At 28.8% G+C, this 14738-nt stretch overlaps 1 protein-coding gene across 4 annotated transcripts in view; it reads left to right on the top strand.

The window, feature by feature from the left end:
- The window catches only part of Rat1 (5'-3' exoribonuclease 2 Rat1), a 95400-nt gene that overhangs the window by 37065 nt on the left and 43597 nt on the right, over window positions 1–14738 (top strand). For all 4 annotated transcript variants that reach the window (XM_087165510.1, XM_087165507.1, XM_087165508.1 and 1 more), the window contains exons 29-31: window positions 5427–5495; window positions 7174–7326; window positions 7845–7936. In XM_087165510.1, coding sequence (XP_087021636.1) covers window positions 5427–5495; window positions 7174–7326; window positions 7845–7936 — 314 coding nt within the window. The remainder of the gene's footprint in view (window positions 1–5426; window positions 5496–7173; window positions 7327–7844; window positions 7937–14738) is intronic.

Here is a 14738-nt window from a genome sequence, read left to right as displayed (position 1 = left end):
ACTGTGCCAGATTCTGACAAAATCTCGATTCTTATTCAGGCGATTTTAATATCAATCATCGATCTTCGTATTAGACTTATTTAAAAATTATGTGTTGCAGGGATGAAAGACTTCCACGAAAAAGCGGAAATCCGCTTTTTTCCCCCAATTTTGAAAATTTCCGACCATGTTCCAAAAACTAAAATTTTTGGGAAGTCCTATTGGAGAAACCCAAGCCGCCCGAACGATAGTCGGATTACCGCGACTTCTGCTATAGAGTGGAAAGGAGTCTAAGCGTTTCGTTACGAGCGCCGATATTTGATTTTATTGTTTGTTTGGCTGATTTTTGGAATTTTAAATATTAGGAACTGCACCGGAATTTGCTAAAATCGCGATTTTTAATCAAACGATTTTAATATCAGTCATCGATTTTTGTATTTAACTGATTTAAAACTTACGTGTTGCAAATTTTTTTACGCGATTTAAAAATCGTACTAGCAATTCCTATTCACTCAATTTCAAAATCCAATATCGCGATTTGTATTTAAGCGTTTTTAAAACCCAATATCGCGATTTGTAGTCTCGTGAGTTTAAAATCCAATGTCGCGATTCGTATTCACGCATTTTTAAATCCAACTTTGCGATCCGTTATCACAGTTATCGTTATCGCAGATCGTTATCACGATTCGTTATCGCAGTTGTAATATCAGATATCGTTTTTCGTATTTGTACGCTATTTAAAAATTACTCACTGCGATTCGTATTCACGTGATCTAAAAATTATGCATCGTGATTCATATTTACGCGATTTAAAAATTCAATATCGCAATTTGTATTTTCGTGTCTTTAAAATACAACAGCGTGATTCGTAATCACGGGATTTTATAAATCCGAAATCGCGGTTCATATTCACACGATTTTAAAATCCAAAAACGTGATTCATATTCACGCGATTTTAAAATCCAATATGGTGATTCATATTCACGCGATTTTAAAATCCAATATCGCGATTCATATTCACGTGATTTTAAAATCTAATATCGTGATTCATATTCACGCGATTTTAAAATCCAATATCGTGATTCATATTCACGCGATTTTAAAATCCAATATCGCGATTCATATTCACGCGGTTTTAAAATCCAACGGCATGATTCACATTCACGCAATTTTAAAATCCAAAATCGCGATTCATATTCACGCGATTTTAAAATCCAATTTCGTGATTCATATTCACGCGATTTTGAAATCCAAAATCGCGATTCATATTCATGCAATTTTATAATCCAATATCAAGATTCATATTCACACGATTTTAAAACCCAATATCGTGATTCTTGAAAGAAGTAGAAGTAAGCTTTCTCTTGAATTAGTTACTGTAAAGATGTGATCTATTTTTCATTAGTAAGTAATTTAATAGTCGCGCCTTCCTATAATTGCTTAATTTTTTTTAATATATTAGTGGTCAAAATTTTAAAATTATATTTAAGAAAAATTTAAAGTTAGCTGTCTAAATGCTTCTGCCACTTTAAATATTGAATAAAAATCTCCCAGCATAGTTAAAAGTTGCTTTTATAAATCTCAGTATCATATAGAGCACTCCCCCCCCCTCCTCCTAGTGACCTGCGCTGTAAAAATTCAGCTTTTTTTATTTTTGTCCACTTTAATGCCTAGTGTTGCAATTCGTTTTCGCGTGATTCAATAATCGTATTCGCAATTCCCATTAAAGCAATTTAAAAATCTAATATCGCGATTTGTTCTTAAGCGTTTTTTTAGTGCAATTAGTTTTTCCGCGAGTTTAAAATCCAATGTCGCTATTCGTATTCACGCATTTTGCGATATCAAACATCGATTTTCGTATTTATACTCGATTTGAAAACTACTCATTGCAATTCATATTCACGTGATCATGTCAAGTGCGTATGATCGATGCTATTGAAAAAAAGTTCATTCAAGTATGAGTGGTTAATTAAAAAAGTCAGTGACCAAAATTGTTACTAAGAATCTATCAGAAGGTATTGAGGTGAAAGTTGGCAACTGTTTCAATTTAAAATGGTTGACTGGTAATAAATTTAAAATGATAATCAAGCCGCAACATCCAATAATTGATTAATTTTCTTAAATAGAAGAGTGGTCGAAATTTCAAAATTATATTTAAGAACAATTTAAATTTCACTGTCTAAATGCTTCTGCCACTTTAAATATTAAATAAAAGTCTCCCGTCAGAGTTGTTTTTAAATATCTAATTGATATCACAGTATTATATAGAACATTCCCCCCTACCCCGTCTTCTGCCCGAATCTTTGCTTATTCGGACTTTGTATACCTAGCTTAAAATAAGCCTTAATGCAAAATTCAAACCTGACGTTTTTATGAATCATGAATTTTATTCTCGACTTGATGCCAATCACCCTTGTTTTTTTTTTTATATATATATATATGTACTTAGATCACTTTCCGAAATCTAGAGAGAGCAATGGAAGTCTTATTTTTCAGTACTGCTATTATCGACTAACATTTATCGTCAAAACATTTTAGTTTAGAATGTTAAATTTTAGTCTATCTTTAACTAAAATTTAAGTCCTTGAGAATTTTATAATAAGTCTTAAAAAGTCCTTGAAAAGTACTTGAATTTTATTTTTATAGTAGAGCATGAACCCTGATTAATGTTATCCTCCTCTAAATATTACAATATCCTCTGAAGCAATAAACCCCCGTAAAACGATTTTGTTTCCATATTTTAACCTTAGTTTCTCGGTTTTCTATTGGTTTTCAAATAATGTAAAACAAATTATTTTATTATCTTTTGCCATTTTTTCTAACAAGAGAAGACTCACTGCTGACCATCCCAAGAGCTTCCTTTCTTAGAATTGCCTCACGTATTTCTTAAGAAGTCACAGATGTAACATTCTTATCTGATTTCATTTCCTACGAAAGGGTTAAAAGATTATCATGAGTCACAAATGACAGGGTTCCCACGGTCCTTGAGAGTCCTTGAATTTTTTTGTGCTAAATTTAGGTCCTTGAAAGTGCTTGAAAAACGTCTTAGGTCCTTGAAAAACTTGATAGGTCCTTGAATTTGTCCAATACTGCCGGCGGCCCTTTTTATAAAACACCCGCGGATCTTTCTCGTTCTTTCTGTTTTGAATTTTTCCCGAGCTCTCTCACGTGGTTTTTAACGCCACCGTTTCTACCCGGGCGTAGCGTCTTGGTGTCTGCCAAGCGCGCGGAGCACAGCAGACAATCAATGCGTTCGGGGCGAGACTCCACTTCATCTTCTGTCGCATATGCTTAGATCTTCTTTTTTCTTATCGAAACTGAAATACTCTCGAATTTCGTAACAATATGTACCTTGTAGTTTTCAATACATTTGCCGTTTTACCATCCGCACTTGTCCTTACGTTTGCGTCATTTCGAAACTTTATTGTAAAGCGTATTCGCAAAGGCACGGCTTTGTATTTGTGTTATGTAGTTTAGACTAGTTCTGCCTGGGAAGTGCTATTTTAATCCCCAATGGATGGATAATCAAGCATATAAAGAATGGATTTTATCGATGCCCGAAAAGAAGTTCAGAGCCAAGTGCCGATTATGCATGAAGGAGATCGATATCGCGAAAATGGAAGAATCTGCTCTGAAATCACACATCAAAGAAAGGTAAAACAAAAAAGCAGTCTCATGTCCCGAGTTCTCTTTTTCCAAAGACATCAACATCTAATTCATCTGGTGTAAATACTCCTTCAACATCGTGTGCCCCATGTGAAACAGAAACTTTAGTGGCCGAGGTAACATTGTCTTCTTATCTGGTCAAAAGGAATGTGCTTGATGCTGAAATTCTCTGGAGTCTGAAGTGCATCACTAGTAATTATTCATGTAACTCCTGTGAAGGGATTAGTAAATTGTTCTCCAAAATGTTTGCTGATAGCTGTATAGCGAGACAATTTTTTTGTAGTGCCACAAAGTGAGCCTATTTGGGCTCCTTTGGATTGGCACTATACTTCAAAGAGATTCTTATAAATGAGCTGAAGAATGTTGATTGCTACACTGTACTCTTTGATGAGACGTTAAATCAGTCTCTACAATCTAAGCAGATGGACATTATGGTAAGGAATTGATAATAAAGTTTACACTAAGTATCTTACCTCCCAATTTATGGGTCATGGAACTGCAGAAAATATTTTGTCCTCTTTTTACAAATGCATGGATGATGGTTAAAAGCTCTCTAAAATACTTCAATTATCCATGGATGGACCCTATGTCAATTGGAAATTCTATTAGAAGCTTCAGTGTGAATTAAAAGAGAAATATTTCCACCAGGTCATATTCATTGGCAGTTGTGGATTACACATAACGAATAATGCTTTTAAACATGGTGAAAATGGGATATGTTCAATCTAATTTTTATTTTCAGAAAGAATTGTTGCTGCATAACATTTAGCGAAGGTTGTGTAAATTATGGATGAATAATTTCAGAAACGATGTTTAATGGAGGAGAGGAGGGGGTTATGGAATAGTCATGGAATATGGAATACCTAAGATTTAGCTCTGTCTTTCATGCAGCCTTCACATGGAAATACACAGGATTAAAGGATTTCACCATTAACACCTTATTACCATTAGTTATAGATTGTGCTGAAAATGATTTTGTGAATTAATATGTAAAACCAGTAGGGTTGTTTTTAAAAAAATATAAATTTTAGTCCATAATACATATACTCTCTTCTCTCTATGTAGGCAAAGCATTTAGGTATTATATTTGAAATTAATTATTGCCACAACAAGCATTGCTGCTTCTAGTAAAATAGAAGAGAATAATTTTTAAAATTGGTCTTAGATTAAGGTCCTTGAAAATTTTGTTGAGGTCCTTGAAAAGTCCTGAAAAGTCCTTGAATTTCAATCTCATCATAGAGTGGGAACCCTGAATGACCATGATCATCACAATAACACACCATTCACAAATGAAAATCATTTTCGTGCATCAATGCATACTTTGTTAGTTGACTTAACGGTTAGTAAAAAAGAAAGAAAAAACAAATACCGGATTATTTTCAATGAAAACGATTTTCAGGGTATGTTAAAGATCTTATTTTCTGAATTTATTTCAATTGTTTTTAATATTTAACCATAATTAACATTCTGCAAACTAATTTTTTACATAATATATAAATATATTTATTGTTAATATTAAAAAAATCTTATTATTTTTATAATCTTTTAATTTTAATAACATTAAAATTAAAGAAAATCTCATTGTGTCACCAAAGTATGTAGGCCCTCGATATAACAATATATCCTTCTACAACAATATAGTTATTCGGTCCCCTAAATATTGTTGTACCGATGTTTTACTGTATTATTTGCTTAAATATTGAATAAAATTTTTGTGTAGAGTTAGAATTGTATATATTTTTCTCATTACAAAATATTACACACATTTAATTTTCTTTTAGTATCAGTTTCATCGATCCACAATACCCAGATGGATTTATTTTTCCTGCAGAGAGATTAAAGACAGCTGTGTAAGTTTAATTTATTTGAAATATTATCAATATCATCTAATGATTTTAAAGTGCACATTTTGTTTTTAATTATTAATATCTTTATAATCTCTATTTTATTTATATATTCATGCAACATAGTTATTTTTATATTTTGTTCATATTCGGTTTTGTGACTACGAGTTATTTTTAAGACTATTATTGTTAATAACTGAAGTGTTAGAATTTAGTCATTTAAAAATATTTTTTATTTACAAGAGATAAAAATATTAATTAGCATTAAAAAGAAGCTTAAAGCTTCTCAGGTTTATAGGTTACTAAGCAAAGAACTAGTAAATTGTATCTCAGTGCTGAACATTTTTGTACTGGAATGCAAAATCTCTACAGCCAAAAAGGATAAAATATCAAAAAAGAGTTTTAATTTCATTCCATCAAACGATGGGTTTTGTGTCCTTCACTTAGGATGTTTAGTAAATTGCACTTATTAATCCATTTGTTTGTAAATGATGTTGTACTGCTGAACATTTTTTCTACCAAATAGTGGAGAAACAAAAGAAAAATTCAGCTGGAAAAGCTTCAATATTAGTCTTCAACAATTATAAAACAAACTCACAAGCATTTAAGGAGCTCAATGCTTATGAAATTAAAATTGTTAAGTGAGATTTTGATAACACTGAAACTTTTGGATTTAAGAACATTACTTTATAGCAAGTCTTTAAATAGTTAGTTTTTTTTAATACTTTTTGATGTTTATTTACATTTTAAAACTGATTTTCTGAGATTAAGTGGAATATTCTTTAATATGTTCTTCAACTAAGCTCCTCAATTATAACATGCTATAGGGTAATCCGACTAGGGAATGACCAATTAACCCCAACTAGCCATTATTATAAAATCCATAATATTTTTAAAATCTGTAAAATTTGCTGAATGACAGTACCTATATGTTAGTTGTAAAATGCTTTCATCCTAGACTATATATACATTTAATTTGTAATTACTCATAATAAACTATATTCTGTTGCAAGTTAAGAAAAGGCCATTGCGGAGTAGGATTTAAGTAATCATCTGCAACTGCATATAGTTCTGTTTTATTTCGCTATCAAACTGTACAAATATGCTTTCAAAACAATATTAAAATTTCAAAATTAAACAAGTCAGACATATTTTGATAAAGAAGGTGAACATTCAATTGAAAAAGAGACAGCTACACGACATTGCAAGAGCATTGGAATTGATTGGACCTCTAAAAATGGTGCATCTTATGCTGACATGCCCATAAAAATTAAATGTGAGGTAAAGAAATGTTTTATTTTGTTTTCCTGGTGTGGAAAATTGTCTGAAGAAGCAATATTTACTATTTTTTCATCAGTTTCTTTAAATGCAAACAGAAAGAGGTATATTTCTTACAATTTGTAGATAATTTTATTTATTCTTATTACTTGTTAGTTAATAACTTATTATGAATAAGAAGCCAAGCAAAAGGGAGTGTGCACAACGTTGTTTCAAGAGTTGGCGATAATGATATTCATTTGCCCTGTAAGCTTGGCATCCATTTGGCTTGAACTTAGATGCAAACAGGCTCTCTCCATAATTATAATGCTTTTTTCTTAACTTGAAACAGAGTATAGTATATATTTTATGAAAACAATAGTTTTGAAAAATTTCTTTTAATTTTTGTGTTTGTATTTATTTTTAGTGATCCTCCAAACGTTTTACAACCAGGCCAAATGCCTGTAGAGGATTTTAGAAGTTTGTACAAAAGCAATCGCAGCTTTAGAAGACCCCAAGTGGGCATGGCACCATATAATAAAAGAGTTTCTTTAGATTCTGGTGGTCATAGAATGCTAAAGTAAGTTTTCAAATATTTCTGTTTGTTCCATATAAAATATTTTCTTAGCCATTCTATCTGTACATACACGAATACGCGAACTGAGGAGCCAGAGAAGAAGAAAAAATTGAATCTGCTAAAAAGAGACATGAATGAAATGAAAAAAAAAATTCAGCTATTATTTTTTTAATTATTAATTTTTTAATAAAAATAGTCATCCATATTAATTTATTTTTAAAAAGTTTTTTTAGTTGCATCGTTAAAAAATTAAACAAAAAAAAGTGATTTTCCTTAGTGTATGAATTTTACAATGTATTTCTGTTCTATTTCATAGGAATGAAACTATTTCATAGTATTTTGATATAAACTTTTTTTTATTTTTTTCCCCTTATTCATTTATTTAACTTTAAATATTTAACTTTAAATATTTATCTTATTTTAAAGTTCAAAACTTTTATGCCTTCCATTTTTTTATTAGAATTGAAATTCTCTTTTTTGTTGTTCTTATTATTAATGCACTTTCTTTTTTTATAACACAGTCGTAGTTTAGGGAATCAAGGTTATGGAAATGTTCCACCTCCTGGTGGATATGGAAGACATGATGGATACTCTAGGCATCATCAACAATCAAGTTAGTATTTTTTCTTTCTTTTTACTGTGCATTGTAATGTTTCTGCATTAAAAACGGGTACAAAAAATAATGTTATGCATATTTTGTGGTTGGTGATAAATTGCTATGGAGAGAAAATTGATAGTAATTATTGACCGTTTTAGTTTTCTTTGTTTACAAAATAATCTAGAAGAATTTAAAAATTTCTCTCCATGTAAACAGTTAGCTACAAAGGAGTGTATGTTTTAATTCATCAAGTGTACACTAAAGTATGTAGTTTAAAATTACTGAATTTTCAACAAGCTTATGAAACAGACTGTTAGAGTTAAACTTATGTCTCTTGTTGAAGGCATTTTATTTTTCCATAACTGAGTGCATGTTTGTTTGGCACGCAACATCCTATGAAATGTTTGAAATTGGGAATTTTTTGTATTTGCCTGGCAGTTGAATTATTTAAAAGGTAAAAAGTGAAATTCTCCTAGATGATTTTGGAACATGAAAAGAACATTTGCAAGGATAACATTTTGCCATTTTAAATTAAATTTTTGTAGTCTTGGTACTAGTTTTTTTTTTTTCATCTTTATTTAATTTTTTTTTTCTTCACCTTTTTTTAGTCTTTTTTTTCTTTATGATTTTATTTCTGTTTCATTAATATTTTTTTTTTGCACCACCCTCATGTGATGTTTTATGATGGCTTGATGTTTAATCATTGTTCTTGGACACAAAATATATAGTAAATTGTACAGAAATCTAAATGATAAACAATTACAATCCTATTAAAAAATTATATCAAAAGTTTTTCAAAAAAAAAATCAAGACTATAGTTGTCATCTAAGTTAGACATTTGAGACTTTCTGAAAAAAATGTTTCTTTGTGATTTTTTTTAATTAAAAATTTAAAAAAGCTAATTTAATTTTTACGAAAAGTGTTTTACAACAATATTCCAAAAGAAAGAGTAAGCTTAATATTTTACAATTGAAAAATCATCATTGATATTTCATCATTTAGATATTAATTTTCCTGTGCTTAAAAAGTTTTCTTAAAGTTTGATTAGTTTTGCTTAAATTTTTTTTGTTTAAAGATTTTGTTAGTAACAAAACAAATACCAGATGCTTCTTTGTTACTTTTAATTTACATTTTTTTAAAGTAATTTAAAATTTCTTATTGATTTAAAATTTGTAGTAATTCTGCACTCTTTATGTCTATACTTCACAATTCTGACATTTCTTTAGTTTTTGAACTTTGAAGAATTGCTTGAATTTTTAAAAAAAAAAAAAATTCGCCTTATACATGCTATATATAACATGTATCTTTTATTTTAATCTAATTTTTGATTAAATATCATCGATATAAATGTTATTAGCATTCCAGTTTGTTTTGTAATTTTTTTTAATATTTGTAGTACTCTGGTTTGCATGCAAATTTAATTATTTATTTGGTAATTTTATCATTGCTTGAATTAAATGTAATTATTTGTCATTATGCTATAAAATAAAATAAATTTTATAAGTCTTAGAATGATAGATCTAAAAACCTATTTTCTTTAATGAGCTATTTTTTTTTTCTTGATTTAGTGGAATTGTGGACAAAATATTTTAAAAATTAATATTAATTACATCTAATTTGATGATTAATTAATTATCTGAGAATTTAATTTGGTACCTCTACATTTTAAAGCTATTTTTTTAAAAAAAAAAAAATCATATTCATGCAAGTTGATTGAAAAAAACTATAGAAAAATTTAATTAAAACTAGCTCATTCAGAACAAGCACATTTTATTATTATTATTATTATTTAGTTAACTTTAAATCTATTTAACTAAAATGTTGCTAAGTTAAAATTTACTGTTTTTTTCCCCTTATTTATAAAGACTTACAAAAAAAATTTATTTTTACACATTTGCTTGAATTACATTTAAAGTTTAAGTTTTTGTCTCCTAGTGTTTTATCGAAATAATTTCTATACTTTACTTACCTTTTAAATACTTTAGAAGAATCTAGAATAGTAGAAAGTCAGAATAAGAATACTGCAAATAACTTACATTAATCACACTAGATGTCACTACCAATGCTTGTAATGTAAAAGCATGAAATAATTTTATTTTATTTTTTATCTATTGCTTTTTTAGATGTCTTTTAAACTAGTATTCCATAAAACTGCATTAGCCACCTAATTCTTCAGTTCTAATTCCCTTTGTAAAACTTTAGAGGTCTGGTTTACATGAAACCAATTGAGCTTATTAACTTCAAAAATACTGTTACTTATTAGTTTTTATGCATATAAATATTTTTGACTTGATGTTGCCTCCTTTGAAGGTTATTGCCTGTATAAAATTATGTAACCATTAATGCCTCCTGCCAATTCTTTCAAAATATCGCATTAAAATTCCTTAATTTAAGCATTCTATTATTATTCATATAGCCTATACTTATCTGCATAACTTTGCAAAATAGAGAATTACTTAATAAAAAAAATTTACGAATGTCTCTATGGGAGATGCTCTTAATCATAACGCAAAATATCTCTTTTTAAACAATACCATTGAGTGAAAAAATCATTAGTACCATTAAAATTAATTTTGCAATTTTCAAATCAAATTATGTATATGCATGATGAAAACTAAAAGAGAATTAATATAAATCCTCTATAAATTGAGATATATGTATATGCTTTTTGCAATGATATACCATTAGTTTCCGAAAAAATATTTGCAAAACAGTGACTATAATAAGCATCTTTAGTTTTAATTGTAACTTTTCGAGTAAATTATGAGTTTTTCATAGTAATATAATGTTGAAAAATTAGTGGGTGCACAACCTTTTTGAGTGAAGGGCCACATGCACAACAGATTGACCAACGAAATGCCATGTGCAAAAGCATTTAAATAGACATGTTGACAGTAATTGTTATGTAACAGGGGTCTGTATAGGTTTTTCTAAAAGGTACCTATTTTGTGAAAATTTAGACATAATTTGTGAAAAATTAAAAATTATATCAAAAAATAAACACAAAAATATGTTAAAAATATGGATTTATCGTTTCTTAAGGGATACAAAAATAACATTTTAAGAAAAAGTATTTTGTGAAACTACCGTTTTTCCTAAAGTTGAATTTGTAAAGGTACTGCTAAACAGTAGTAAATTCGGTCTGGACAGATCCCTGTATAAGCTATCATTGTCCTAGGCACTAAATATCAGTTAGCCTTGTAATATGCTAGCATAGAATTTAATACTTTTAAATGTTTAAAATTAGAATCTGTAAAGCTGTTTACTTAGAAAATAAAACAGAATCAGAAAATCATAATCAATTTATCTGAAAAAAAAATTGAAATAATTAAAAGCCATGGAAAAATTAGCGTTTTTTTTTTATCACATTAATAAATAATAAAAAGTTCATTTAAACATAAATTGTAACATTGAATTATTTTTCATAGAATTAAATTTTAAAAAAAATAAGTATCCTATTTATTAAAATAAATGCAAGTTAAGTACTTTGATTTAAAGAAGTTAATAGCATTAAAAATGATTAAAATTAAATGATTAAAAATGATTAAAATTAACATTAATTTTAAATAAATTATAAGAGGCAGGGGCTGAGAGAGGAAAGAAAAGGAAAGAAAGCATTAATTTTGAAGGAACTATTTTCCTTAATAATAAAAAAACTATTAAGATACTTGTTTACAACTCTTTATGACCAAGACTTTTTTAACATGACTCTTACTATTTACAATTAATACACATATATATTAACAATTAATTAAAGTTTACATTACTTTATAATACTTATCTTGATTACATTTTTTACAGTTAAAATTTAATGATATGCAAATCATTTCCTAGCATATGATCTTAGGAATATGTAAAATGCATGGGTAGAAAATGGTTTAAAAATTTCCTATTGGTTATCCTGCAATTCGCTCAAAAATTTTTAAATATTGTAATAATTTTATCTACTTGATCACGTGGTATCTTTTTCTGGCCAATTAATGAAAATTTTATGGTTTTGTTTAAATACTGCTCCTTAATTTTGAACATGCCGAATTCTTTAGACAGAAGCTGTTGTTGTTAGCAGTATTAAACTTAGGGCAAATAACTTAATCAGTTTGGGAATTTGTTCCAGTTTTTGCTCCTCCTTTACCTGATTCTTAAATCACGTGAATACGAATACCCAAGCATTATTTTTAAATCTCTTGAATACTAATTGCTATGTGTGATTTTTAAATTGCATGAATACAAATTGACATGTGTAATTTTTAAATAGCGAGGAGAAGACTCACAACGTATGATTTTTAAAACTCGTGAATATGAATCTCGATATGTGGTTTTTAAATCTCATGAAAACGAATTGCGATGGATGATTTTTAAATCTTGTAATGTTAATGCAATTTTCAATTTTTAGATCGCTTGAATATGAATTACAATGTGTGACATTTAAATTGCGAGAAGAATCAAAATGTATGATTTTTAAGACGTGTTAAATAGGAATCGCGATATGTGATTTTTAAATCATGTGACAACGAAAAAGAATAGGTTGGGTAGGTATTGATAAACTTGCACATATATTGAACTATTTTTCTGTAAACGGGACCATGTTTAATATAAATTTACACATCTCGTTTTTTTATTCTCTCAGAGAATGAAAAATGTCGTTTATGCAAAAGATACGTAATTACTTTTTAAAAAAAATTTGAAACAGAATCGAATTTCATGAGTTGTAATATTGTGTTAAAATATCAGGATAGTCAAAATCAGAAGTAAAATTGCACTAATAATTCACGACGAAATTGACACACACGAAGAGCGTCAAAAGTTAACTAAAATTCGAAATTCGTGTATCCTGATAATGTCTTATTAAAAAATATTGGGATTTTCAAAACTCTGCGTAAATTTGTGCCGTTAACCTTAAAAAAATATCGATCAAAGAACTACATTGACCGAGATTGGGTACATCAAAAACGTTAATGCACAATTTAAAAATTTTTTTTATTCTTAAGAAAAAAAAATTTTTTTTTTTCATTTTGTTCAAATTGCTGCCGCTGGCCACTCAACAAGAGTAGGCGGGGCCCCGGTTGTACACCCCCCCCCCAGATTATCCTCTCCCCTCAAACTTTATGGTATTTCAATTACAATAGCCCTCTTATTACCTAACTCTTCATAAGAAGAAAAAAATTTTTATAGCAAAGGTCATTATAGAAAGGGTTTCCAACATGGGCCTTAAACAAAAGCATACAGTAAAAATTTCTTAGTTTACTTTTTGGCCCAGTGCAGGAAGAAGAATGTTAGACAACAACTTTAAACTGTTCAGGCTCCATGGACCACTACAAATTTCTAATATATGAGCTATTTATATCTATAAATAAGATGGTTATCCCCTGTCTGGAGAGGCTGATAAAATAATCCCAGTAAGATCATAACATTCACTAAATAGTTGTATGGCATTAAAAAGGTCTTGGGTACTTTGAAAGTTGGAAAGGTGTTTCCTTGGATGGAAGACATTGAAACTAGTATTTGGTAAAGGCTGTCATGGCCTGTTTTGTTGGTGCAGAAAAAGAATTACATTAACTTATTATTAAGGATGTTTTATGAAGCCCTTTCGTATAGGAAAATAAGGTTGAAGTTTAAGTGCTTTAAACTTGAAGTAACTATTTTAAAGAGAAATTTATTAAAAAGAAAGAAATGGAGTGAAATTTATTGAAAACTAGCAAATATTTTAACCGTTTGCACTTTGAGTACTTTAATTATTATTCAAACCAACATAAGCACTAAATCAAATCATTTACAATGCATGTCACAGAATGGTCCATACGAATTCCTTACCTAGTTGCACCGACCACAGTGCTGAGCTACCATAAGTTAGAGTCTCCTTGCCATCAGGCTAACCATGGGCGGTTTTCCTCTCCAGGTAAAGCAAATGCGAGACCTATTTTAGTCATATCAAAAAGTCCTCCAAAGGCAAATTTTTCCCAATACATGATCCAGGACTTCCCTTGTCTTCTGGATTGTGTTCAAAATTACAAGGCTACGTAGTTGAACATTAGTAGTCTTAAAAACTCAAAATTTGAACGGTTGTTAAGCGATAATTATAAAATATAAAAATGAAATACCTATCACAAAATTTTGATTTAACCCATTTTAAAATTTAAGATTAGAGACTTTTAGAAGAAAAAAAAAATTTTTGATTTTTTCCCCCCTACAGAGGAAACATAAGAGTGCAAATAGTTGAATAGTAAAAAAAAATTTTTTTTTAAGAAATTACTAATTTAAAAAATTGTTAAAATTAATTTAATCATTATCAATCTTTTTTTTAAAATTCGCAAGTAATTTTAAAGAAATCATTTCATAAATGCTTTTGATTTTTAAAAATTGTAACTTTGCTTCATGCTGAAATTTTATGTCATTTTTATAATTAAAAGAGAGCGTAAGCTGAAGGCAGATAAAACTTATATTTTCAGTCATAAATAACTTTAAAACTCATAACAGCTATAAAAATAGCATACTATTTGCTAAAAAGCTTTATTTCATATGATAGCAGAACCTTTGAAGAACAATGTAGTTTTTCAATTTTCATTACTGCCTTTAAGAAACATAATACGAAGGAAGATTTGGTCTACGAAAAGAATTTTCCTTACCTAGGAAAGGAAAAATAAAAATATTGGCAGAGTGGTTCTAAATTACATATTTGCTACTGTCTTCTCAGTTATTGCTTGCTTGAATATTTAAGAAGTATCACTGCTAAATAACGTTATATGAAATTATATAATAGTTATAGAATAATTTATATTAAGTTAACTTCATATAAACTATTTAACAAGTCTATTAACGA

This window comes from Parasteatoda tepidariorum, chromosome 6, assembly GCF_982258835.1.
Source record: "Parasteatoda tepidariorum strain Cologne lab strain chromosome 6, Ptep-v5.0, whole genome shotgun sequence".
In the NCBI taxonomy this organism is placed as follows: domain Eukaryota; kingdom Metazoa; phylum Arthropoda; class Arachnida; order Araneae; family Theridiidae; genus Parasteatoda; species Parasteatoda tepidariorum.
This window is presented reverse-complemented; position numbering and strand designations above follow the sequence as displayed.